The sequence below is a fragment of the Macadamia integrifolia genome, chromosome 2 (assembly GCF_013358625.1).
Source record: "Macadamia integrifolia cultivar HAES 741 chromosome 2, SCU_Mint_v3, whole genome shotgun sequence".
Classification (NCBI taxonomy): domain Eukaryota; kingdom Viridiplantae; phylum Streptophyta; class Magnoliopsida; order Proteales; family Proteaceae; genus Macadamia; species Macadamia integrifolia.
Window position 1 is genome coordinate 17,501,203 of NC_056558.1, and position 27,780 is coordinate 17,528,982.

Sequence of the window (27,780 nt, forward strand, 5' to 3'; positions counted from 1 at the left end):
AAGCCATCCGATTCATGTTCTTGGACCTCAGATCCGCATCAGTTATCTAATTAGTTAGGGATTGGTTAGGCTTTTCTTTTTTAGTGTTTAGTATATTTTTCAGTGTTCTATGTAAGTTTGTAATGGGGCTCAGCATTGTACACGCACAAATTTTGATTAATGAAAAACTTTGTCTTTGCTACCTTTCGTGGTATGCTCTTCCCTTGTGTGTGATTAAGGTTTGATTGGTGTGTAATCCAGCCAACACCTTGCGGTGGAAGCCCGGGTGCGTTGCTCTCTATTATGCCTCTTAGGGGTTGTGATCTACTATTTACATTTTTCTATTCTGCTCATCCTTGATCCCTGCTTTCCATCACCACTAGGATTGCTGAATTTGAAGGTGCGTGATGTAGATAAGCCACTTAATGGACTTATCATATTGCAAATAAGCCTTAGGTGGGTTATGTATGTGTTGGGCCTTTGATCCCATGGGTTTTATTCGTAATGGACCACTTTAATGAGCCTAAATTATAGGTAGTAAGTAGGAAAACGGGATTTATATTCAGTGCTTTTATTTAAGTTGTTTTAATGAAGGCCCGTTGGGCCCATTGAGTGTAATGTCCTATATGGACTGTTAGTTAGTTAGTCCTACTTCATGTTGGAGTTAGAAGTCTAGTCCTAGTTCTATTTGAAGTCCTAGTTGTAGTAGGAGTGTCTAGTCCTATTTGGAAACTAGCTCCTAGTCAAGGTATGATTGTAATTCTGCCCTCTTTAAATCGAGGAGCCTATGCATTGATATTTCTTATATTCGAATGAATGAATTATTGAGTGATTACTCTTTAGCTAAAAATGTTGTTATTGAGAGGTGAGATGCCTAAACCTTTGAGGGGTGTGATACCCAAAATCTGAGGGGTGAGATACCCATTCCTTTATTCTCTTTCACCCTTCTCAACCACCCATCTGTTTTATTCTTCTTTTTTATTTTATTTTATTTGTTGTAACATTCAAGATGTACAATTCAGATTCTGTTAGAAGCTATTACGGTCCAGAACCGACCAGCATCAATGAAGATTTTAGGAGAGAGATCGATCTCCATAACTCCCTCCTCTGACCTCTGATCTGTAAAAGGGTGTGTTCTAGGCTGCTATTAGACCACTCGGTCCTCTTCCTGGAGCTGTCCAGATCTATCCAGCAGCTGTTCTGCAGAATCTTGAAGTTTACTCTCTCCTAGGTCAGAAAATCAAGAAAGCTTGTAACTTCACAGCCAGCCGTAGGATCCTCTCAACTTTGGGGGTTTTTGTACCCTCCCTAAGGACTATCTACGCCCAAGAGTGCAGCTCAATTGGACTCCTCCAGACCTGGCCGCACCTCTCTCTCTCCAGCTCTGTAGCAGGTCTTTCTCTTTCCTATTGGGTTGGGTTTTGGGTTGGTTTTACTTCTGTATGGGTATTGTATCCTTGGGGATTTATTTGATGGTCTTATTTCTTTGTTTCCTGGTCCTATTTGTATTGTTTGGAGTTATAAACTGCTGGGGTAGTTTCTTGTAATCTACTCCTGCATTAGTGAGTTTCTATTATGATCTTTTTCTGATTTCTGAATTCTCTTCTGGACATTATTCTCTCTCTCTCTCTCTCTCTCATGGTCCATTTTCAGAACCTGAATCTGTTGTCTAATTATTGCAGTCCTATTCTTACTAGGATTGCCTGATCTTGAGAGTTTTATGTGGTTGATTTGGATTGGGACTTCAGAAATATTCTGTCGACATTATTTTCTATCTTATCCTGTCTTCGATTTTAGATTCTGATATGTATTTAATACAATCCTATTCCAAGTAGGATTGCATCTATGGACCCTAAATCTGAGAATTGGTTTAACCTTCCTGCTGGTTTGAGTGATATGAAATTAACACTGCATATTAATATTCTGTTGAGTTAATTAAATTTGCAATCAGTTCTTGAATCAGACTTCTCGACTGATGGATTTGCCCCCTATCCTAGTGTCACTACGCACTAGGAATACCCCATAAATTCAAATCCAACTGTTGGATCAATCTGAACTTTCAGTAAACGTTCCCACCCCTAAGAAGAGAACTCGACCTGGCTTTCAGGTCCATCTGAGTGTTTGATTCTGATATATGAGCTTTCTCTGTAATCTGGACTTCTGTTTCTGTGTTTGCGGTTCTGTTTTGGTACTGTTTTAACTTCTTAATTCATTATTACATTAACATCATCAGTTGGAAGATCACGTGAGAATCTACAACAGATGATATTTTTTAAACCATAATTTTAAAGGTCACAACCACAAGGGAGTTTTATGTTTCCTGAGCTGTTAAAGCTGTCAATTTGTATCTGGCTTATCAATACAGACCTCTCCAATGTTTTTTCAGTAAAATGATTTGTTTTATTTAATTTGTTGCAGCTTTTAGTTTCCTATTGTGGCACCAACACAAGGGGAACTCTTCAAGATAAACATGCTTTGACCTCAGCAAAATGCCGGGTATGCATATTGATAGGTGCATTTTATATTTGAGTTGTTGCCTTACTAAATTTCTCTATTTTGTTGTGACTGCTTTATTGCAGGCATTAGCTGAACTTCTCCCTAAACTGAAGAGAGATGGACACCGAGTTCTGATTTTCAGCCAGTGGACTTCAATGCTTGATATTCTGGAGTGGACTTTGGATGTTATTGGAGTTACGTATAGACGCCTTGATGGCAGGTGCTGTTATTTCATCTGTTCATTATCGTTAGCCTATAAATATATAGTCATAACCATACTTTTAAATCTCTGAAATTTTGGTCACATTTTGGTGGTTTTGATCCAACCCGAGATGAAACCAGGTATTCGGGAAATTTTGGAAATTTTGGCCCAAATTTCTAGCAATAGCCCAGAAAAAAAAATACCTGGTTTCAGAAATTTTGACCTAAATTTTGGTTTTGACCAAACCAAGATTTAGAACCATGGGCATAAGCATAGCCAACGATGGACGATAACATAATGCAGGGGATAAGAGTGATCATTTTCCTGCTTTGTGTCCTCCCAAAATTGACCTGCTTGGGCCTTTAGACAATTATATCTTGTTCGTAATGGTTCCCAATTTTTCCAGAATATTGGGGAAATTTCAACAAGAGTTTAACCTTGAGAGGGTTCAAAGATACTGCACAGCCCTGTGTTAGGAGGCAGTTGGCATTCAAATTTCGTGGACATCCCAACGTCATCATCTACCACTTTATAAGGTTTTGTCCCAATCCACTTCACATAAAGATATGAAGGTATAAAAATCAGTTGATGCTTCAACGTCAGCTGATGTTTCAACTGTTGAGTGAACGGATACACTCATAGAAGTCCCAACATGGTGAGATATAGGGAGATGGAACCAAAACCTGGCACGTGGCTAATCCAATGGGGGACCTTCCATCCAGTGGTTGGTTTGACCAAAGATACCCCCCATATTTTGGTTTTCGGTTTCAATCCTGATTGACCAAGCTCGGAACCGAAATATTTTGTGAAACCACAAAAATTCAGTCAAGACCTATAAGGTTATGGTGGCTGGTCCTGATTGATGGTTCAGAGGCCCAAATGGACAAATTAGTTCCCAAAACTTCTACGAAACCCTATTTAGGCCCTTTAAACATTGTGGAACCCTTAAATTGTTATTAAAAAAAAAAAAAAAAAAAAAAAAAAAACACACACACACACACACACACACACACACACTCGATATGATAGTTTGGCTTTGGACCCTAAGTTGGTAGTGTACGTTGTATGTTGTATGGTGTTGTATACACAATGTTTAGTACTAGAACATAATTCAATTAAACAACAAAAATATGTTTTATTTTAAGAATAAATAAACATAAAATTAGAAACCATTTCATTATGAAATGTTAGACGTGCCCACATGGTTCATTGCAAAGATATGTGAGTGATTTAGTAAAAATTCACAAAAATTGAGGTTTTCTAGGAACTTTCCCTCTTTGGAGTAAACCAATGTAACAATACCGAAACTTGAAACATGGTCGATATTTCATTGAAACTATGAAATTTCGATCTTAACCATGCATTTGTACAAATGGTTTGGCCGAAATGATACCGAAATCTGAAACATGGTCGAAATTTTGCTGAAAATACGAAATTTCAACTGAAACATGGTAAGACTCAAGTGTCGCACCTAGTATCGTTTCGATCTTTGTTTAACTGAAATATTTTGATGACAAAAATTTCGAAGATTGGTGTTTACTGAAGATCTTATGGCTGGAATTATCTTTTAGTAGTTTCAATTACCTTAGTTTCTATTCTTATGCAATAGCTACTTAGAAGTCAAGTTATAACTAAGTAGAAGTTTCTAATTTTTCTGCTTTATATTTTCATGTAATAGCAATGGATCCCCTAGAAGGTTTCCATCCTAATTCTATTCTAGAGTTACTTTAATGTAAGATCGAATCAGTTATGGGAAATAATGTAAGATTGGTTGCAAGTGATCCAATCCCACGCAATTGATCCCCTAGAAGGATTCCATCCTAATTTCTATTCTAGAGTTACTTTAATGTAAGATTGAACCACTTATGGGCAATAATGTAAGATTGGTTCGCAAGTGATCCAATCTCAGGCAGAATCTTTACTAAATTCAATAAAAATAAAATTCAGGGACCGATAGAATGAATAAAACAGAAAATAGAGAATGAAGGGAAGAATGGGGGTGGGGACAAGTATCTCACTCTTCCCTAGGGCATCTCACCCAAGGTGTCTCTCATAGCACAAAGCTTTCGTTTTTTCTCTTTCATTCAATCAAATTCGTCTTCAATGCTGTAGCCCCTTACAAACTTATATAGAAGACTCAAAACTGACTCAAACATTTAAAAGGAAAGGCCCAAACCAATCCCTAACTAATTGGAAAACCTAGACTGATTAGAAAACTGAAATAACAAAGGAAATAGACTCAAAACAGGACTTTAACTAAACTAATGAATTAGATCCGTTTTTCCTACTTTCTACCCATATTTTAGGCCCATTAAAATGATCCACTACAACGAAAACCCATAAGATCAAAGGCCCAACACATACATAACCCAACATAAGGCTTATTTGCAATAAAATAAGCCCATTAAATGATTTATCTGCGTCATACTTCGGCTGTGTATGGGAACATTTCTGTGCCAAAATATTGTTTCTGAGTTATAAACAATTAATTTTGTTTCTATGTTTTTAGATTGATTCTACTCCTTAAATGTTGTATGGTAAAACATGAAAAAAATTAGATTTTGTTACTAGAAAAAAAAAAAAACATAAACATGTATGGAACACACTTATTTCTTCTGGTTATTAAAAAATTACCTAAAATTTTATCCACACGTTTTTTTTTTTTAATGACTTATATGTTTGAAAACATCATTTTGGCAATCGATAGAAATATTAAATCCTTTACAAGATTAAATAACCATAGATATAGTTTAGAAATTTTGTCTACAACCATCTTATTTTGTGCATCAGTTAAAGCAATAGTTATTACATAATTGTTCATACTTTAAAAAAGGAAGATCATAGCTGTTGATATGATCAGAAGCCATATCAATATAAATACAGTAATATCAAACATGAAAAATTGTGGCCTATTGCTCCGCAATGGTTGAGTACTAACTCCATGCTTAATAGGATTATCATGGACTCGTTGATCGATAAACTCATTAGGTTTGTGGGAATCTACCCACAAGAAAGAGTGTGGATGGTCTTCATTTTCAGGGCATTTAAAAAACCACCGCCCTAGGTTTTTGTCACTACGGGAAAGTTTCAATACCATGCAACCTTTGCCACATAGACACATGGGTCCTTCACGTTCCTTCGTTCTACAAGAATACTAAAAGCTAGAAATACAACATCTTTTAGTAATTAATAAAATATGAATGTACAAGATAAACGCACAATTAAACCAACAAAATGTAAAAAAAGGCCGTTACCCAGTGCATATAGGCTTCTCGCACTTAAGCAGGGTTCTAGGAGGGTATATAGGTAGACAACCTTACCCCCTTTATGGAGAGGCTGGTTCCCAGGACTCGAACCCCCACCACTGCTCAGGCGGAAAGAGCCCTTTGCCATTGCTCCAAGCAACGACCCCTTAAACCAACAAAATGTCATTACACATTAAATATTTATCATGTCCAAATCCAACAACACATAAATTTTAAAGCTCAAGCATCCAAGTACATCCAATTTTAAAAGTGTCTGTGAATCATAAAATTTGGGCCATTCTTACTTTAATAGCTAACTCGTTTGTAATTTTTTTCCCTAATGAAATCCATCTCTTCTTTTATTTGATTGGCTGCTACTACCATACTTCGGTGGGATATTATCTTCATCGTCCGAAGGGTCTTCATCTATCCAATCATCACCATACTCAGCAAAATTCTCGTTTGCAATTTCTTGATCTTGAATAAAGTTGTGAAGGGCACAACAAGCAATGCCGATCATGTTTTGAGTCTTGATTGGAAAACATGGCATTTTGCTTAGTATTGAAAAACTCTTTTTCAATGATCCAAAGCTACGCTTTATGACACATTTCTAATAGATGAGTCATGAGGGTCTATAGTTGAATAACTCTATTGTTATCCTTTGTTGTCTACTTTTGTAATCATTTAGGTGATATCTTTGCCCTTTGAATGGCGTCGAGAACCTAGTTGTAGATGGATATCCATAGTGAACCATGTAATATTTTTCTAGCATATATTGTTTAAATAATGAATCAATTTGTAGTATTAACACAATATACAAGTAAATAAAATTTGATTGTAATAAGGAGTTTGAAGCAATGGAAAAAAAAAAAAGGAAGAATAAAAAGGAGTCCCCTCCTTCTAGGGAACGTATGCATTGGAGCTTGGAGTTCGAAGAGAAAGAATCCTTGAGGCTCACAACTTCTCTATCGCCTTTTTGAAAGAGTCCTTAGAGTCATTGCCTCATGAAGATGGTGTAGATCCCAACGAAGAAATTTCTTTTGTCCATATTAATAAATGGCGGCCTTCCTTCTCTTTGCCTCACCAAGGTTGGTGTAACTATTCTTGAAAAAGTTGCTGTTCGAGAGGACTATTGTACTCTTACTTCGAGCGGATTCATCACATTAGGTTCTCCCCAAACTATCTTCAATCATTAGACTGGAAAACTTGATATTTGTTTCGCATAGATTCATTCTTAGTTTATATTGTTAGATTTGTTCCTTTTGTTGGTTGTTTGTTTGTTTCAATTGGGGTCCTCCCCTTGGCTAGCCTGCTTCACAGCTGTATTCTTTCTTTCTTTTTATTTTAATATATTTTCCATTCACCCCGAAAAATTTTTGGGTTACGTGTTGTAGTGGGCATTAATTATATGCCTGTATATTGGGTTGTGTAATTATATACAAAAATAATAATTCAATCAAGTGTTTTATTTTAATATTTCCTATTAGTAGTAGAGCTTAGTTGAGGAGGTTGCAAGTAAGTTTAATGTAGAACTAGAATCACAAGTGATCCTAATCTCAGTCAGGATCTCAAAATCTGGCTGAATAGAGAGAAATTCTAAACTCACAAATTGTGGCTTAGATGGAGCTGAAACTTGGAGTAGATGAAGGTTCTATATGAGTCAAAAAACCCTCAAAAGATGAGACAATTTCGATGGTTAAATTGAGTGACAGACTGTTGACATGAATTAGGAAACTTTATGGAGTTTCGCAATAGCGGCAGCTACAGACCTTGGTTGATCTCCATCAGAACCGTGACAATAAGACTAAAATCGATTTTTCTCTTGGCTGCCTCCAAGCTGATCTTTTGATGGAACTTCTGAACTTCAACAAACTTATTTTGATCACTCAAACACTCTCATAGCAAACAATTGAAAGGAAAATAAAGAACATAAAGAGAATCGATGGAGGGGTTCAGAAGGGGAAGAAGAACTAGTGAATAATCATCTCACCCCTCAAGGTAATAGCTATCTCAACCATGAGTAAACACTCAAATTCATAAACTTTAATCTCCTTTCTTTCATTGTGATCAATGAGCTTTAAATAGCCTTACAAAACTTGGACACAAATAAATAACAAAAATGGAAACTAATGGATTAAATTAAGACTTTCTTATTTGTGTCTAACTTGCTAATCAAGCTTAACAAAATTAGAAACTAACAACTGAACATAAAAAGGAAACTAGCCTAATCACAAAAATAGAAACTTCTTTGACAAACAAAATAGGAAACTAACTAGCTCACTAAGAAAATAGAAACTAACTAAAGTAAACTAAATAGGAAACTAAAAAATAGGAACTAATATCTAATATCCTAACAAGTGTTGGCAGCATCTTTTGTAATGCCCCAACCCCATTAACTTTGCACAATATTGTCCTCTTTGGCCCATGGGCCTTAAGGCTGTAAAACGCGTTGTGCTGTGTTAAGGAGGCTAGAGGTTATTAACTAGTCCAGTAATCTCTCCCTAAGCGATGTGGGACTAAAGTCTGCACACCCTCACCGATCTCCAAAACCCTTGGTACTTGTATTCTTGGGTGTCACAACTTTTCCGCTTTCTGCACAACACCCCGGCTGTGGCTCCACACACTGTCGGGGTCTACTCTAATACCATTTGCAATGCCCCAACCCTGTTAACTTTGCACAATATTGTCCTCTTTGGCTCATGGGCCTCAAGGCTTTAAAACGCGTTGTGCCATGTTAAGGAGGCTAGAGGTTATTAACTAGTTCAGTAATTTCTCCCTAGGCGATGTGGGATTAAAGTTTGCACACCCTCACCGATCTCCAAACCCCCTGGTACTTGCAGTATTCTTGGTGGGGACACCTCACAGATCTTCCAGGCGGGTCTGGTACTTGCCGTATTCTTGGGTGTCACATCTTTCCCAAGCCAACTGTCAATATTGGACCCCATGAACAGTACCTGCGTGAACAATAACAATAGGTTGGCCGATCCGATTGGAGAAAAAAAGGCTGGTTCGATGTGAGAAACTGAACCAAATCTGAACCAGAATTGGGCCAGCATTAAACTCTCCTTTTGACAGCTCGATCTACATCAAAGTTCAAGTCTTATTAAGTGGTCTATAGCAAGTATTTTGTTAGTTTAAGTTAGATTTCGTTTAGATTACCTGAAGTGAGTCTATTTGTTCTTTATAAATAGGGCTTTACCCCTACACGAATCTAGTGGAATTTTTGAATGAATTTTAGTTTGAGTCTAGATTTTGATTGCTGTGAAAGAAAAAAAAATTGCTTTAATTGGTGGTTTCTTATTCCTCCCTGTTTAGATTCTTTTCTCTAGACCGTTCTTCTTCTCTTGTTTCTCTTATATTCTCTCCTCTTTCTATTCTTCATTTCAATTTGATGATTTCTGATCATCTACTTCTTGGTTCTGAACTCAATTCTATAAATCTGAACATCTAGATCTTGTTTGGATCATATTCAACTAGTTCTTTACTAGAAAAAAAAAGATCATAATCAACTCTTTTATTAGTTATGATGATAGTTTTTAGTCAATCAACTTTTGACCACTCAACCCGAAAACTTGTCTATTATGACCTTTATCAAGGTTGTCAAGGCGTCACCTAGGCGTCCAGGTGGTTTAAGCTGGACTAGCGCTTTGGTCACCTACATGACTTCTTGGTGTCGCCTTTGTTTTTTACCCTTCTCCATTGCCTTGAGCTGCCTTGCGCCTTGACAACTATGGACCTTTATTTTGTGAGTTATTCTCAATTCTCTAAATTACTCTTCATCTGGTACTATCAATTATATATTTTTATTAGGTGAATAGTAAATGCATTAAAAGAAGGGAGGGAAAATAGAGCTGGAAAGGGAGAGTTACAAGCCCGTAAAGGGCACCAACCAGGGCCCACATGAGCTAAAAAAACTTCTACAACGCTGCCCAAATGCCCAAACAGAAGAGAAGGGTAAACCAGGGAGAGAACCACAAACCCTAACAATCTAATCTCAACACAACAGTTCCTAGCCGCCAACACGAAGGAGCACCGACGGTAAAGAGGCAGCCATGGTGGAGGAGTGTTGGCCTTGCAGAGGCCATGGCCAAGCGGAAGGGGTCGCCAAGGTGAATGGACACGGGACTTTCAGAGGGCAACGATGGAGTGGTTGCAGCCAAGTGCAGCCAAGTGCGGCCCAGTGGGCTGGTGTTGATCGGGACAAAGATCCAACGACCAACAGATTGAAAGGCAGGTTGCTTGCGGCCAGCATGAGGGTGGCATGCATGGCGAGCAGCCAACCATAGTTGTCATAGCGCCAAGGCGAACCAAGGCGGTGGAGGGTTATCTAAGCGATTAGGCGAGAAGGTGCACGCCTTGAGGTGAACAAGGCGACCAATTGTTATTTTTTATTTTTTCTATTTTCTAACATTATTTATTAAGCTATATATACCTTGTATCATAAAAAATCAAGATTAAGTAACATCAAGTCATTAAAAATCAAAATTTAGCCATATTAAATCATAAAAAATTAACATGTCATATTAAGTTATAAAAAATCAAAATTTAGAGAAATGCTCTGGTTCTATAATAAGTTTGACTGGTCAAATGATATTATTTTTACATGAGACTTTTTGTATTAGTTATAATATAAAACCAGCTTTCCAACAAGTCTAAGATTACTTAAATCTGAGTTGTAATGACAAAGTTATGCTCCGGTCAAACTTATTTTTTAGTGCGCGAATGCTGTTAAAATCGCCTGAATGAAAATAATTTTATGGATATCAAAACAAAAAATTATTTTACCGGACTTTTGGTTTTTAGCAATGTTTTAACATGATAAAATTTATAAAATTTTCATAATTGAGAAAAACTCCAGCATTTAAAAGTTGAAAATCGCCCTTATAACCAAAATCCAGTTTTTCTTCTTGGACTGGGGGGTTGATTTTTTATCATTTTGTAATGGTTTTTAAACTATTTTTTTTGGATTCAAATATGGGGTATTTGCTTATTTATGAATAATTTCTTAAGTAAATGAAATAAAACATTTACTTAAATGATATTTGGCATAAATAAGTGCCAAAACACAAGGCGACATGCAGTGCAATAAGGCGACTGTCGCCTAGGCCCCAGGCAAACTGCCTGGACGCCTAGGCGTCGTCTTGACAACTATGCAGCCAACCAAGAGGAAGAACCGGCGGAGCAGGTGAGCTAGCAGACAGACCAAATGAGCTTGGTGGCAACCGGAAGGGTGGACAACCAAAAGGGCAGCGGGCCTCGCAGTATGGCAATTTGGTAGCCAGCTAGCCCAGAAGGGGCCAGCACCAAATCATCTATTGACCAGGTCGGTGGGAAGGCGGCTACTGGGAAGGCGAGCCGAGCAGTTGTAGCAGCCTCAAAATTGATTGAGATGGCCTGCTAGGAATAGACAGAGAAGAAGAAGGGAAAGGGAGTGGAGGAGGAAGAAGGGAGAGGGAAAGGGGAGATGCAGAGGAAGAAGAAAGGTGGAGGGAGGGAGGGAGGGAGAAGAGCAGCCCAGCCTTACACAATGGTTGCTTCATTCGCTTAGGGTTTTCCAATCTAGGCCTGCTTTTCAGGTTTATCGATTACATATTGATCCTGGTTCCGACTGTGGTTCCAGCACCTTAGCTTTTGTCTAGTACATCCTCTAGAACCCTGATTAGCTTTTCAAATATTCAAAATTTCAAACTTGGCTAGTATATGAGTTAATCTGTTGGTCGAATTTTTATTTGTGTGAGGAACATATGTCCTTTCCTGTCCTAATCTTGATATAGATTTCCATATGGATCTTTCAGAATGGCTAATTTCTGATCTTGGATGTGTTGACACGAAGTTTAATTATGTAGCAACATGATTTGTCCTAGGGCTGTAATATTTACAATAGGGGATGTAAAGTTCACTATATTGTAATTATTATGCTTTTTTGTTCCTTCTTGGGTCCTCCAACTACCAGTTGCCTATGTAACTTTGCTTTCCCCTGGACTTCCCGAAGGAATAGTGTTGAGTAGTTTTGCAACTATCTTGTGCTAATTTTTGTTTGTGGAAGATCCTCACCTTTCTAGATGAGACCCAGGGGGAAGGGGGATCATTTAGGTTTTCAATTTAATCCCAATTGACATTTTCTAATGATTAACAATTTTATTGATGGAAAAATAGAACTTTCTACCCATCTATTGACTAAAAAAAATTGTGCTATTCATGAAGAACATTGTGGTGCGACAACTGTTATTACAACAACCAGCAATAGAGACAAACTTTCAGCAAAGTATTACATACTAGGATAAGCCCCTACATCTAGTTGATCCTTAGACAAGCCCTCTTTTGCGAGTTCATCTGCTATTGCTCATCTACTGTTCCACCCAAAATTATATATAATGGTCTAGGAATATTGATGTAGCGTGCCTAATCAGACCTGATGATCTCCATACAGTGTTTTCTTTTGGTAATTCACCTGATCATCAATGCAGAGTCCCCATCTTCTAGTTGGGGCCACTCTGAATGTGAGACACTTTAGTTGGGTCTGCAATGCCTTTGGACCCTAGAAAGTCAATACAAAGTCACCTGGGTGATTACTGAAAGGACCAACCCCTGCTTGACCTGGGTTCTCTGCCAATATCTTACCTGGTACATCATGACTTGAGGTTTAGTGGTTTTATTTATTTTATTTTATTTTTTATTTTTTATTAATTTTTGGGGGGGGGGTGGTGAGGGGGGTGGGTGGTGAAGCAAGGGCCGATCTCACGCCAATAATGATTCGCTAAAAATATACTGACATGGTATGGTCATCTTAGGATGGTAAATACAATCTACAAATGAAAGTATGCCACAAGGCAGAGGAATGACAATTTATTAGACAAAGGCCAAATAATGTAGACCTTTTGAATACAAAATTTATTTCTTGTATGTTTATTTGACGATTTCCCTTTTTGTATCCAGTACTCAGGTGACAGAAAGACAGACAATAGTGGACACATTCAACAATGATACTTCTATCTTTGCATGCTTGCTGTCAACACGAGCTGGAGGCCAGGGATTGAACTTGACTGGAGCTGATACTGTTATAATACATGACATGGATTTTAACCCACAAATCGACCGGCAAGCTGAAGATCGCTGCCATCGGATTGGCCAAGAGAAGCTTGTGACCATATACAGGTTACTTCCCTCCTCCCCAACCCCATCCCCCACCCCCCCACCCAAAAAAAAAAAAAAAAAAATACACAAGAAATTGTGCCGAAGTTTATTTGTTGTTTCCCTCGTCCTTGAGCTGCTGCAACATGTACCTTGTCTTGGAAAAGTTTTCTAAGTTATCAAGTTCCTTACAGGCTTGTGACAAAGGGCACGGTAGATGAAAATATTTATGAGATTGCAAAACGGAAGCTAGTTTTGGATGCTGCAGTGCTCGAGTCTGGCATGGAGCTGGATAGTGAAACTAACATTTCTGAACGGACCATGGGAGAGATATTATCTTCGCTTCTGCTGGTGTAGTATCTCAGTCAACTGAATTGAAGGATCAACTTATGATGTCAATGCATTCATCTCAAGGATGTTAAAGCCCATTTGGGAAGATAACAATAGCAATTTAGCTTTTCATTTTTGTTAAATGAATTTAGTTGATGCTCGAAGATTAAAGGGCTCTGAAGTGATTGCACTTATTCACAAAATAAAAGGTTCAGATCAGGAAACATGAAGCAGGGGCAGTAGAAAGCTTGCTAGCAGCTCTCGCTTGTAACTTTTATTGTCATATTAGAAAGTCTCGACTTAAATTTGCCTCCATTCTTCCTTTGGTGGCAACTCCCTGCTGTTGTATACATAATTACATACGCTTGACACAATTTACATGTACAATTGATTTTAAAGGTGAAATATAACAGGGTCCCTATGGTTCTTATATCAACTTAAATTTCAATTAAGCCTGGTTGGTTTGTTGTTTTAGTTCGTGATGTTATGGAGATCTGACTTGAAATATAGTACTTCTGTATTTGCCTGGTTGTAGTGATTGACAAGGTTGGGATTACGGGTTCTCTTGCGAAGGATGGTTCAGGGCTAATAGCAGATCATTGTCTCTTGGAATGTTGGGTGTTTAGTGTCTCTCAAAGTCCTCAGGGCTTCTCTCACAGCGACGTCTGACGTGAATGTTATATTTTAATAATTTATCTCACCTGTTATGAAAATGTGGGCCCATGATTGGTGTCACATGCAGATTCCCCCCACATTGGCAGCATGGGGAACCCTCTCTCTATTACTTCCAACCTTCTTTGAAGACGTTGGCATTCATCTTGAACTGACTTCCAACCTTCTTTGAAGACATTTACAAGGGCTACAAATGGACCAGATTTTGTTGTTGAGAGGCACATTATTACATACTTGAGTCCAAACTCAAGCCAGTCCAGGCCTGACCATTAAACAAGCTTGGTTATACAGGGCTAGTTTCCAGTGATTATATCGCCACTCCCTGAACTTTGCCCTTTGATCAATGCCCTTCCCTGTACTTCTTGAAATGACACAGACACCCCTTGAAATGGCTCTTGCAATGTAATTTTCTGTGAGGGAGTGTGGCCCCTGTGACACATGGGGGTGCGAAATGATCAGCTTGCCTCATACGAAATGGAAAATGATATCTCTGTGGATGGCTTGGGCAATCTGATTGGCTCTTGCGCAGGAACCACAAAACCAAACCCCCACAAAAAAAAAAAAAAAAAAATCCATAATCAATGTCCAAAACTCTCATGCAATACACAGGTTATATCCCTAAATTATTTAATTTTGGGCACGCGTGTAGGCCCAAATCCAGCCTACTGGATGACAGGCTTAAAAGTCACAAAGCCATTTTGAAAAAAGGCCGGTCAAAATTTTGTCCAAGTTAGCCTTTATAGTAGCAGGCTTTTCTTAAAAGCCCAGTATGCTAACCCAGCCGATAAAAATCCCTACTTTCCCTATAAGCACCTAAAAAGTGACCTTAGTTCCTAACATCTAGGAGAGAGAGAGAGAGAGAGAGAGAGAGAGAGAGAGAGAGAGAGAGAGAGACAGAGAATATCTAGACCATGGATAGAAAGGGGTTCATAGCTGCAAGATAAAATGTTCTGGGCTTGTACTTTCAGAGTATAAATATCACAAGCACTTGCAGTAATATTTTACTACAGTATAGAAAAAGACCAAAACTGATAACCAAGCGTAGAAAGAAGCTAAAGCCCTACCTGAATCACTACAGTAAGGAATATACCTTATAAATAACCAAGAATCTTTTCTCTCTCTCTCTCTCTCAAACCTAGCAAATATTTCGAGTTTGGATAAGGAGAAGGGCCAAATGGTCACTGTGTACAGCAAACATTAGGCATATGACTGCAGACAGATAGCCCACAATCTGTTGTTCATGACAACTTGCTCAAGGGTTAACCTACTACGTAGGGCCAACTATTGCAGTTGCAGCTGACCCAAAATAACCAGAAAGCGAGGGATAACATATGCATTGAAGCTTTGCTAGACATATATATATATATATATATATATAATATGAATATACTTTCTTCCTTCTACAATTATCTAGACCTTAACTTTGAAGTATAGGTACATATGGGTTCCCCAGTTTTCTCTGTATGGGGCAAAACCCAGCTCTAGTAATGGCTTTTAATGACTATAGTTTTAAATTCATCTTCCCTGTTGATCAGTAGATTTAACCCAAATGGTTCTCTTCTTTAGCCTAAAAGCAGTGCATGGATCTTAGTTCCACCAGCTTATCTGAGAGTGTGTTATAGTTTCACATGCCCATATCCTCAGAGGTGGGCTTCAGTAAAACTTTATTTACATGCATGAGACAGAGAACAGGAAGAGTCCAGATGAATATTTTCATGTCTATAGAAACAAATGGAAAGTGAGAGAAAGATGGTAGTTGACATGTCATGTTGGTTTTTGATTCCATAACCAGATATTTCCTGCATAATCATCTGTAGAAAGATAAGAGGATCCTAGAAGTGGGTACTTGTCCCCAAGGCCAACTTGTCTCCTTTGAGCTTCCTCTCTCTCTGTCTCTTTCTTTTGTATTGTAATACTCTCACTCTTTCTCTCTGTCTGTCTGAGGGGTTGGCCCGTGAACCCTTCTCGTACATCTGCTTTTTAATCCTTTACACAGCCAACTGAAGCAAAGCTAGAAAATTACCAACCTTTTAGAACTCAACTAGGAAAAGAAAGTTTTTTGTTATTGTTGCTCTCAACAAATCTTCTTCTCCTTTATAAACTGTTCCTTCTCTCAGTAATATATCAGTTTTAAATGTCAGTCTGGTGTCTCTGTCTGCACTTTTGTATCCCTTCCAAAAGAAATCAACATAATATGGGGTCTGCCAATGATTCCATGACACGTGTTGACATGCATCACAATCATTCACATGCATCCAGCAGGCAAATCACATGCTGATGGGTTGTAGCTAGGCATGGAATTTTCACGTAATTTTTTCTTTTTGGCAGTATTAAATTGTGGGCCAAAAAATTTTGAAAATTAAGGAAAAATTCATATTTACAGAAATGGTGAGATGTGGATGGGATGTGGGAAAGGGAAGGGGAGTGGAGGATATCATATACTTAATTTAAGTTAGAAACTTCTATGATACTTAAAATAATGTATATTCTTGGCATGACATAAAATCATATATGCTGTTGTGGGTTGTACTTGAAGGTTTAATATGGAAGAGTTTATGTTGCACTATAGGATATTACTAGCCTAGCTACTAGTCTTTTGGTATACTAAAGGGTAAACTTTGGATATGCTGTTTGCATGCTTAAGTCTCTTTTTTTTTTTTCCCCTCTTTGAAATGATCATCTTGCTCCTTTGCTGTTTGAAGCCTTGTCCTGCACATCAATTGATGCTGTTGCTAAGAAGATGTCTAAGTTGGAATGACTATGATATATATATATATATATACAAATGTAGGCCTTAGAAAGGTAGTGTTGTAGAAAAAAATAAGAAAGGGATATCATTTCTTCTTCTTGGATTGGAAGAAAATGAATGGGTATATATATATATATATATATAATTAACATTGAAAGATATTAAAATTTCAAGATGGAAGTAAATAAGGAAAGGGAAGTCAAAATTTGGCACTTCTTTTTAAAACCCCTCTTTATTTCTATTTCTTTCTCTCTCTCTCATCATAAGAAAGAATAGGTTGTTATGTCCTTTTTTTTTTTTTTTTTTTTGGGTAGAAGGTTGTTATGTCCCCACCTTTCTATTTGTACCTTCATTTTCTGTTGATGGCCCAGGATCACGAAGCCTTGGGATTTGAAAAAGAAGAAACAAAACATGAAAGCTTTTATCAGAGTTGATAGTGAAACAATTTATGGATAGGTGACAACAACATAAAACACAAAAGCAGTGTACTTAAGATAAGTTTGGGAGTCTTTTTCTCTTTTTCATTTGGTGGGTTCTTAATATTACCAAAAGAAAAAAGGAGAGAGAGAATCCAAATTATCACTTTTAAAGTTAAAAGCTTTATTAAGTCATAATGTCCTCATCATCCATTCAAATATTTATCATTCCTCGTCCATTCAAATATCATCACCAAAAGGTAAGGCCAATATCTTGTAACCAAGTGAATATCTCAATGGAGAGGGAATTTGCTTATAAGCTGATATAAATTGGTGATGAATAAGATGTGAACTTTTAGCATATTGTAGAAAATCACTTAAAGCTTATATAAAAGCTTATATGTAATCATGCATTATATCCTACCAATCTAATTATCAATACTGGAAGACAAATTCATGCACTTGAAACTTGTACCCAGCTGTGTATTAACTACTAACATTATTAATCCTTTCAATTATAAATCTATTCATCGAAACCCTAATCCTTCATATGAAAGTAAGACTCTATTTATATTAGAATTAGTCTCCCTTTTATGTAGGGGAAAAAAGTATCTATTTTGCCTTTTTTTAATCCTCTAATAGGACAATTATATTTCAACTGCAAATCATATTTAAGTGAGAGAAAACCATCTCAAAATTCTTTTTCTTTGACAAACAACATATATAACCTAATAATAAGATGAAAAACTATATAGAACATGTTAGTTTAATGCAATTTTTTTTTTTTTTAAAGTTGGATTAGGTAAAGGCAAGTGACTTGATTATTGTTTGTTTAAAAATATAAAATAAGGAGAAATTCTCTCTACAACTAGTCAAGATCAATTGTTGCCAAATATTTCTTCCCCATTGGACGAAGTGTCCGAAATACCTTTTGCATCTATTATTCTTACTATTGATTTGCGTGCCCTCCGACCAAAGTACCTTTTCTCATACAATTAAAAAAATTATGGAATGAAAATTTGGTAATTGAATGAGAATAAATAATATAATATAATTTTTATTTTTTTTAGAATAATGTAATAAAATGGGGGGAGAGGGGGAAGAAAGAATAATAGTTTAGGAATTGCTTGCATGAGAAGGATAGGCCAGCGAAAAGGATGTCTTTTGTGGCGTCGTCATTTGAGTTTGCCGGCGATGATTTCTCCTCCGGTCCAGTGGGACCATCAATTGTTTCCCTGAATGTTCTTATGGGCCCATTGCCATGTTAGAACCTCCGTGAGAGACAGGGAATCTTTACAAACCACAAAAGGCCTTCCTCCTGATTATGACAGCACCCCAAAGACTCAACAAATCAGATCCATTTATCTCATTATTTGTTTTTTCCCCCTTCCTATAAATAATAATTTCCAAAAATTCTAAGAATAAAAAAAAAAAAAAAAATTGTTACGGTTTTTATATCCAGAGAAAGGACTTATTTATGAGCTTTTTTATTTTCTTCTTATTATTCATTTTTTTATATTAAAAATTATTAAATAATTGGTAAAAGATTGTGTGTACAGGTGCACAATTATGCACATAGTCGTCGGATGGAGTTGTGCGAGAATGCACCGTAGACACTCATACAAATCAATAGCTTTACCATGCACAAAACCCTTCCCCCTAATTAATTTGAATTCTATTTTTTTTTTTTTTTTTTTTTTTACATTAGTAATGTTTTATCTTATTAATATAAGATTGTCTGAGTGGCACTTCTATAAGTGTATTTATAAATATTTCTTTTAATTTTTCATTATCTTATTCACAAAATTTCTTCAAGAAAAAAGTTTAAAAAATATTTTAAAAAATAATTTACAAATTTAAAAATAGCATATATTATGCCATTATCAAAAGGTTTCATTGATATGTACGTTTTTCAAGTATACATGTAAAAATGTAAAATGACTCCATTATCTCTATTAAAAAAATTGTGTATCTTAAAAGGGCAAAAAAGTAAGGTTACAAATTATATGACACCCTCAAAGTACGGTGACAGATTATTCGACACCTTAAGGGGTGCCAATAAGAAAATCCCTTAATATAATATATTTTTCCTTTTAGTGGGATAAAATTTGATCATTTCACACACACACACACACACACACATATATATATATATATATTCTAAACATGTGAGAGACAATGACAATTTTAACAATGACATAATGGAAAGTTTTAAGAATAAAATTTTCATGCATTATTTGAAGAACTTTTATGAATACGACAAACAATAGTAAAAAAAAGGTTACATATTCTAAATACACCTCTATGTTTGTCATTCCAAGAATCCCTTGCTTATAGAATTGTCCTACTTCAAATCCGTTAATAAGAATAAGTGAAATTATTATTTTATATAGTATGCTTCAACCATACGTGGATCAACTCAATTGATTATTAAATAACAACACCATTGGATTGTTTACATGTCAAATTTTGTGATCAATCTCAACAATATCATTCTCAATTTGTATTTTTTCCTCAATGTACTTTTAATAGCATCAAAGCAATGAAAGATAGATTTGCTTTCAAGTGCTTATATCTGATCCACCCCCTCCAAAAAAAAAAAAAAAATGTATACTGAAGGATTTAAGATATATTTCCTACCATTAGATAGATTTGGGGGATATAATGATCTGGAATTTATCAAATTTGAAGTGCACAAAACTTAATAATATAGTGTTTACCCCCAACCTAAAAAAAAAAATAATAATAATAATAATAATAATAATAATAATAATAATAATAATAATATAGTCACCATTTATTCAATGTTGCTCTCATTATCAACCACCTTATCTTTTCAGAAAGAGGGAAAAAAAAACGTACAAGAAAATTAAATATCATTAGCCGTCACATTCTAGGCCAAAATTGACTTCATAGTGCAATGTTTTGGGATGAAAATTTCACCAAGGATTATATGGATATATTAAAAGAAAAAGATTGGGTATGCTGCCAGTATGCTGTAAGCTAGTATCCATGGTGTTAATCTCTTTCTTCCCCTACCCTTCCTATATATCTCATCCAACGCTCCCATTGGTATTGTCTGCTAGCTTATTGTATACCAATGGCATACCTATCCCTATACCTATATCAAAATTAAAATGCCTACTAATCTGTCATGTCGCAACTATTAAAGCTGCACATATAAGCTTTTTTTTTTTTTCCCCTTAAGGTCAGCAAAAGAGTATATGAAAAAAAATATAAGCGTTAAATAGTACAAAACCCAATAGGGTAAACTCACATTGACTCAATTTCCATCTCCACCTTCGACATTGCCATCAGCAGAGAAGAAATTGAGATCCTCACAATAGCCAACACCAAGATCAGGAAAACCTGAAAAGAGGTTTACCCATAGCGTCCCATTCAATATTATATGCAGAAAAACTGGAAAGGACTCTCTCATTGATTTGAGATAAAGGTCGCTGCTGCATGCTTCAGGTGTGATGAAAACACAAGCCTTATACACATTTTAGTTAATTTCCTGAGCTTTCTTTTAAAGGCATATTTAGCATAATAATTCATATGTTAGATCTTTTATTTACCAATTAAATATATCATGGGACCACAAACTGCCCTTGAAATTACTTAATCAGTAGGTCAGTCATGGTACTTTTGATGATGGTTGGATGGAATGCTGAAATATCTAGTTGAGTTCAACTAGCAGGTAGGTTTAATATTTGGAGTCAAACAGTATAATTCAACACAGAAGTGTTGTAGTAAATTTGATCCAGTTTGGTCTAATTTGATGGTTCAACGGCTCAATAGGTTTGGCAAGTCAGGTTCAACATCGAGGCTGTGTTTAGTATGCATTTTCAAAATAGATTTTGAGCCTAAAATAGAATTTGAAGTGAGAAAATAGAAAAAAATCTGATCAGAATACATTCTAGACCCATAATCTATCCCAAGAATATACATCAAACAAAAAAGGAGCTGGTTCCTGAGTTCTCGTGCTCACCCAGTCGGTTGGATCCATCCCGGTCTTTTATTTATGTTCTCTCACTTTTATTTTTTGGTAAAATTCTCTCTCTCTCTCTCTCACACACACACACACACACACACACATGTATGTTATCCGACCTTCATTCTTTTCATGTGCCATTTTACATCAGGTTTACAACTTGTTAACTCAACCTTTCTTGTTAGACCTACTTAAATTCAAATAAAACGAGGCCACACACCATGTTTTTAGGGATAGAATTACTCAAGCCTTACAATAAGGATGTGATGAGGTCAAATAATGATAATAATTATAATCATAAATCGACTGATTAGGAGTTTAGTCCCACACCCTCTAGTAATTAACCTACAATCCCTTTACACACCTAAGAGTCCCTCTACCTACTTAAGTTTGAACTTTTAAAAAGAAACCTTTCCATGTCATAGAAAACCTAGAAAGAAGACAATAGGGATTGAAATCTTGTGTTAGTTGCATCATATTGGCCCAGGATAATCTATATCCTTCAAGGAATTATTGAATAAAAACTTACATGAAGGCTGGGTCTTTTACACACCTTTTTCTGTGGGGACTAGATTATGTTGGAATTTGGCTGAGTTTGATGTGTAACAACCGAAAGTCACAGATCACAATCCGGGATTTGTGGAGATTAGAAATTAGTGTTTGCCAGAGGATTAGCATTTTATTAGTGAGAACAAAATTCTCAGAGTAGGGATGTCTGTTGCACCATTCTCCATACATTCACTATCCTATTATCACTGAAAACTAATTAAAAGTTAAGAAACCCATTCTTTGTCTCCAAAGTTATAGTATAGAGTTATGGACCCCTCCCCTCCCCACCCCTCCCCACCCTTTCTCCCTCTTCAATCACTGCAATATTACTCTCCTTAAACCAGACATAATTTCCTGTCACCTTTTTCTTTTTTTCATTAAAGCTCAATCATCAAGTTTTTAAAAGGTGATCAATATATAACATGAAATTAGATTTGATTTGGAAGTCAATTCATGGCAACATATTTCTATGTTTGTTTATAAATGGCAAACTAATAAACATGTTAAAGTGATGAAATACTGGATTGCATGAACATAATGCATGTGTAGTGTGGCCTACATGTAAAGAGATCTTCGGGAAGGGCCCAACACAGATATGGAGGCCCTCTAGGTTTGATTTTTGGACTCATAATGTGGGCCCAATGCTCAAAAGAGGTTTGATCACCTTTTCATAATTATTCAAAAAGCAATGCTAGGAATACTGCCAGGTCAGCTATGTAGCCGACCCCTTGCTATGATTGGACCACATCATCATTAGTTGGATATGGATTAAATCCATTGTGCATGCCTAACTAATGTTTTATTAGAAGATATGGGGAAGTCTTTTCTTGTGGGGAAATGCAGTTTCCCTATGCACGCGAGGGCCAATAGAAATGTGTGAGGAATCATCACTAAAGGGTGTCATTTTTCATCATGAGGGGTAGGTTGGTAATTTCATCTTCTCAATATGCTACAGGAGCTATACTCTTCTACAAATACAATTTCCTTAGAAGACATATATATATATATATATATGGGAGAGGGATAGGTATGTCGCCGATATCAAGTATGCTAGCGTATAGCACCAATGGGAACACATAATGGAGTACCATTCAAGAATGATATAAGGGTCATTTCAGAAAAAGGGAAGAGAGAGATAGACACAATGGGTGCTAGCATACATGATATCGGTGGCATACCCAACCTTTTCCCTATATATATATATCTATAAGAGCAAAAGAATGCTTACTGGTTGCGCGGCCCCTATGCTCAGACACAAAGTGAGGCAAAATGACAAACCCCACCCTTGTGAAATACAAAAACCCACACATGTTGATGCTCATCTACGTTCTCTCATTGGCACGACTAAGGAGTGTTCTTTTCCCTATAAAGAGAGAGGAGGAGAAAACACTTTGTTGGCATGTAATGGAATCTCCCACACCCAATGAATGAGGCAACTAGAGGAGGCGTTGCACAGTTCTTCAATAAGGAGACCCCAATGTTTGGAAGGAGAAAGAATGCAGTCTTTTTTATTTTTGTCAAAAAAATGTGTTGCTATAAAATTTGGCGGTAAGGTACCTTGAAATCCTCTAGACATTAATTTTCCCTTCTCTAAATACCATCAAACTGTGAAAGGATTTAGAAAATCATGGGGACATAATATTTCTCTCTCTCTCTCTCCTTTCTGTTGACGAACTGTAAATCACTCTTGATTGGTGGGTTATCCATACCATTATCTTAGAGAAAACTCTCCTACATTTATTTATTACAAAATTGTTATTTTCTTAGTGCAAACATGGGAAAAGATTCTATATCATTCATATAACCTAAGTTGCATGATAAAAGACTCTCTACTTCCTCTTGACTACCCAAGATTCGATCTAGAGTCTAGATTGGGCATATATCATGTCGTAGGGATGAATTTAAGAGACATATCATATTGTATCTAAGATATATAAGATATGCTAAAGATACACAAATAAATGGTTAAGAAATGTAGATGAACTTATAATTCATATATAATATAATTTTGAAGCATAAAACACCTTACAATGCAATGTGTACATGTACATCAACTTGCAGTAAGGACTGAGTTATTTTTACCTAATTTAGTGAAAGCCAAAAAATAAATAAAGAAAGAAAGAAGATCTGAGAAAAGATAAAAAAAAATGATATATATTTTTGCCTAAACCTTGATCATTGATTTAAACACTGTAAATCACAACTTTTAACATTGAGAAAAAACTTAAAAGTTTAAATAATTGTGTTGGAACCGTAGTATTGTTTTTCATTATTGTGTGTTTATCTCTTTCTTCTTTACATGTAACGGTCTTGCTGACCTCCTATTTATGATATTGTTTTGCCTCATCTCATTGATGGGCTCCCCTATACCACTCGCTTAGAAAACCTTTGCCCTAAAAAAAAAAAAAGAAAACTTCAAAATCTCTCTCTCTCATGACAAATAGGTAGTTTGATGAGTAAGGGGCTACAGATGGGATGTGAGAGAAAAAGACGGGCCGGGGGACCATATGCTCTCTCCAAGTGGGCACCTCGCTGCTTCAAGCTCTGCAATATAATCCTCTCTCTCTCTCTCTGTGGATTATATAACGTGCAGGTTCATTAAAGAAGCCCAAAATATGTTGCTGCATCATCATAAAGGGTCCCTGTAATAAAAAGAAGCTTAATTGTTTGGTTCTTCCTCACTCTGCACAACACTTGCATGGCCCTCTCTCTCTCTCTCTCTCTCTCTCTCTCTCTCTATATATATATATATATTCAGAGTATACGATAGGATTGATTAACCTTAATTAGGCTTTGGCCACATGGTACGGACATAACTGGATCAACCTTTCCCATACACAAATGTTTAGTGGACCTAGCTAGGGTCAGTCATCATCCACCTAGGTACATAAATTAATTGGATTGGGTCTAATACGAACAAAAAGTCCCTCCCCCCGCCCCCCGGGAAAAGAAGTTGTGAAATTGGGATACCACTTGGTGCAATGCAATTTGGGGGTGTGGTTGGCCTCAATTTTGATTTGAATTCAATGTTTGGTTTGGCCATTGGGATCCTTTGCTCATATATGAAGGTTTTCAGATAAATGGATTTCACCATGTGGCAGAATCAAGTCTTAAATATTATCTAAGAGAGAAAATTTTGAATTCACACACCAGACTGGATGGATGAGAAATACGAAGGGAAGTGTTAGCCATAGAAGTTCAGAATTTGGCTTTGAAGTACAAAATGTGGTCAACCTAGCTAATGTCCTGAATCCAACAGGTAGAACTGCCATATATCATCCTTTCACCTGGTACAATTAAGTAAATCATATAGAAAGTTTTTACTAGTTCATAGAAGGGGTCACACAGGCAAAGCCAAGCGAGCTAACAGTTAGACCAAGCGAAAGGAATGGTTAATTGAGGAGATAACAATAAGAAAAGCGAGAAAAAACATAAGGTCTAAAAGAGCTTCCATCTTATCACTTGTCGGCCAAGGTAATAATCTCCCTTGAAAACACTTGCTACAAGATGAGATGACCACTTAGGAGAATTACTTTCTTATGCAATTTTTTTTTATATATAAATAAATAATAATACGTACGGAAAAAAAAGTTGCAAGACTCAGTAATTCATATTGCTAATTAAGGTTCCAATCCCCTATATTTTCCTCTTAAAAATCTAAATTAATAGACTTTATAATTACTCAATTGATTTTTTTTTAAATTAAAAATTGGTTGGAAGAGTCAACCCAAGTCACAATAGATGAGGAGGCTATAAATTCCGTATCTACTTAGATTATATATATATATTTTTATTTATCTATGTCTATTTTTTGTGGAAGATAGATGAACAAATTGGGGTCAAGTACACCTAGCTACCAAAAATAATTAGGTTTAGGTACTGTTGTTAATTTTGGAAAGGAAGACAAAATGACAATTGCCAATTCTGATTCCTCACCAATTGTAATTCTGATGAATTTTTATTTTACTAATTTTGACCGAAAATGGGTAGGGGGAAAAGAAATAAAAAAGCATTTGGGAATGGGTTCCTTCACCCATCACAAGAAACATTATTTCTTATATGCTTGCATTAACTACTAAATGAAAGTGTGGTAAACATTCAAATTTAAAAACATGTTATCTATATCATCATTTAGTCACGTGATAACTTTTAGATCAATACTTCTTCGGGTTAAGACATTGAATGATAAAGACAACTATAAAATAAAGAAAAAGGACTTTATAATTATTGACTTATCCAATGGTTTTTCTATCTATCTAATGGTCAAAATGTCAAAACTTCTAACTAATTAGTACTTATGGAGTTTTATTAAAAGAAAAAGAAAAGACATTAAAAATTTCATAGTGGAGCTAACTACTTTCTATTTCACAATAAAATGATAGGAAAAAAAAAAAAAAATGCCCCCAATTTATTCTCACTAAATAACCTAAATATGCCCTTTTGGGAAAATGTTGGGTATGCCGCCGATATCAAGTATGCTAATACCCATTGTGTCTATCTCTCTCTTCCCTTTTTCTGAAATGACCCTCATATCCTTCTTGAATGATACTCCATCATATGTTCCTATTGGTACTATCCACTAGCATACTTGATATCGGCGGCATACCTATACCTATCCTTATGCTTTTATATTGGTTTGTGAAATTTATATATATGTAGGGCACATGCACATGCACATGCACATGCATGTCATGTGTCTAAGCCTTCTTACTAATATAGTTAAGCTCAATTAATACTCAAATCATAGAATGTTAGTTAGTTTCAGAAATTGACTCTAGAAGAAAAAGTAGTAGAGCTTGGATCGAAGTCCTTATCCGTCACTTGCATTTATAGTCTATTTAACCTAGAGAATTACTGACTGAAAGGGGCCTTTTTCTTTAGCTGTGTCCCTGGAATATTTGGGAGACATTTTTGACAATGATGTGAATGAAACTGATGGCTCGTGGGTCCTTGATTAAAATTAGGACTCTTCACCCATTCATTACTCATGATTTAGGAGCATTAACCAAATGATATATATTTTTTGCTGAATCAACAAAGTGAATTTTATTAGTATGAAAAATATCAAAGAATAAAGGAGAAGAAAAACATCCATTGAGATACTAATTCACCCTCGGCATGGCATTAAACCAAGTGACTCTTTAATTTATTTTTTTAAATGGTCTGAAAATTACAATAAATTATAATATATAGGGAGAGTTTTCTATCTACAAGCGTAACACAGGGGCCAATGAGAGTGCCCTAATAAGAATTAACACAATGGTGAGATTTTTATCTTACATGGGAGCGGCCCGTCATTTCATAGTAGCTTGTGTCTGGGTACATGAGCCATGCTCCCGGACAAACTCTTTTTTTCTTATACTATATTATAGAATATATACAGATATTAAAGCTACTGCCCACTTCAAACTCAATATGATGAATGCGACATCATTTACAGTTTGGATGGAATAAATTGAAGGCACACAAAAGTGTGACTTTGGTAAAAGATTTGCCAATTAATTTTCTAAAGAGATGTGTGGTAAGAGAAGTGTTTCTTGATGAAAATTGATAATGAGTAAAGTTAAAATCAATTTTGAAATACTTTGGCCTTTCATGAAAAACTTCATTGTGATATATTTGAATAATACTTTGTTATAGAAAAAGTAGTGGAGTTAGTGTATTCGAGGAAACATTGATATTTAAAGGAATTAGCGTAACCAATTAATCTCTGGTGTACGTAATATTAGCAAGGGCACAAGAATGAACTTCACTAATGATGTGAAACACAATTGACTGCTTTTTACTACGCCAAGATAGGAGAGAATCTGTATAAAAATAAATAATAAAAAAAAAGAGAGACAAAAACACATAATCAACCGATCAGTGGCAACATCGGCCCAACAAACATCAAAATAAACCCCAAGTTCAAGAGATGAAGAGGGGGGAAAATTATCTTTTAAGTAATGTACTTTTTAAATATCGAAGAATGTGATTATTTCAAAACAAATGACTTTGAGAGAAACTAAACTTGCCTT

At 36.0% G+C, this 27,780-nt stretch overlaps 1 protein-coding gene across 1 annotated transcript in view; it reads left to right on the top strand.

Moving 5' to 3' along the window:
• The window catches only part of LOC122089352 (protein CHROMATIN REMODELING 19), a 42,146-nt gene extending 28,327 nt beyond the window's left edge, over positions 1 to 13,819 (top strand). Inside the window, exons 9-12 of the mRNA XM_042659011.1 lie at positions 2,398 to 2,475; positions 2,559 to 2,695; positions 12,859 to 13,077; positions 13,248 to 13,819. Of these exons, the coding sequence (XP_042514945.1) occupies positions 2,398 to 2,475; positions 2,559 to 2,695; positions 12,859 to 13,077; positions 13,248 to 13,410 (597 nt within the window). The 3' untranslated portion in view covers positions 13,411 to 13,819. The remainder of the gene's footprint in view (positions 1 to 2,397; positions 2,476 to 2,558; positions 2,696 to 12,858; positions 13,078 to 13,247) is intronic.
• Positions 13,820 to 27,780: the final 13,961 nt, after the last annotated feature.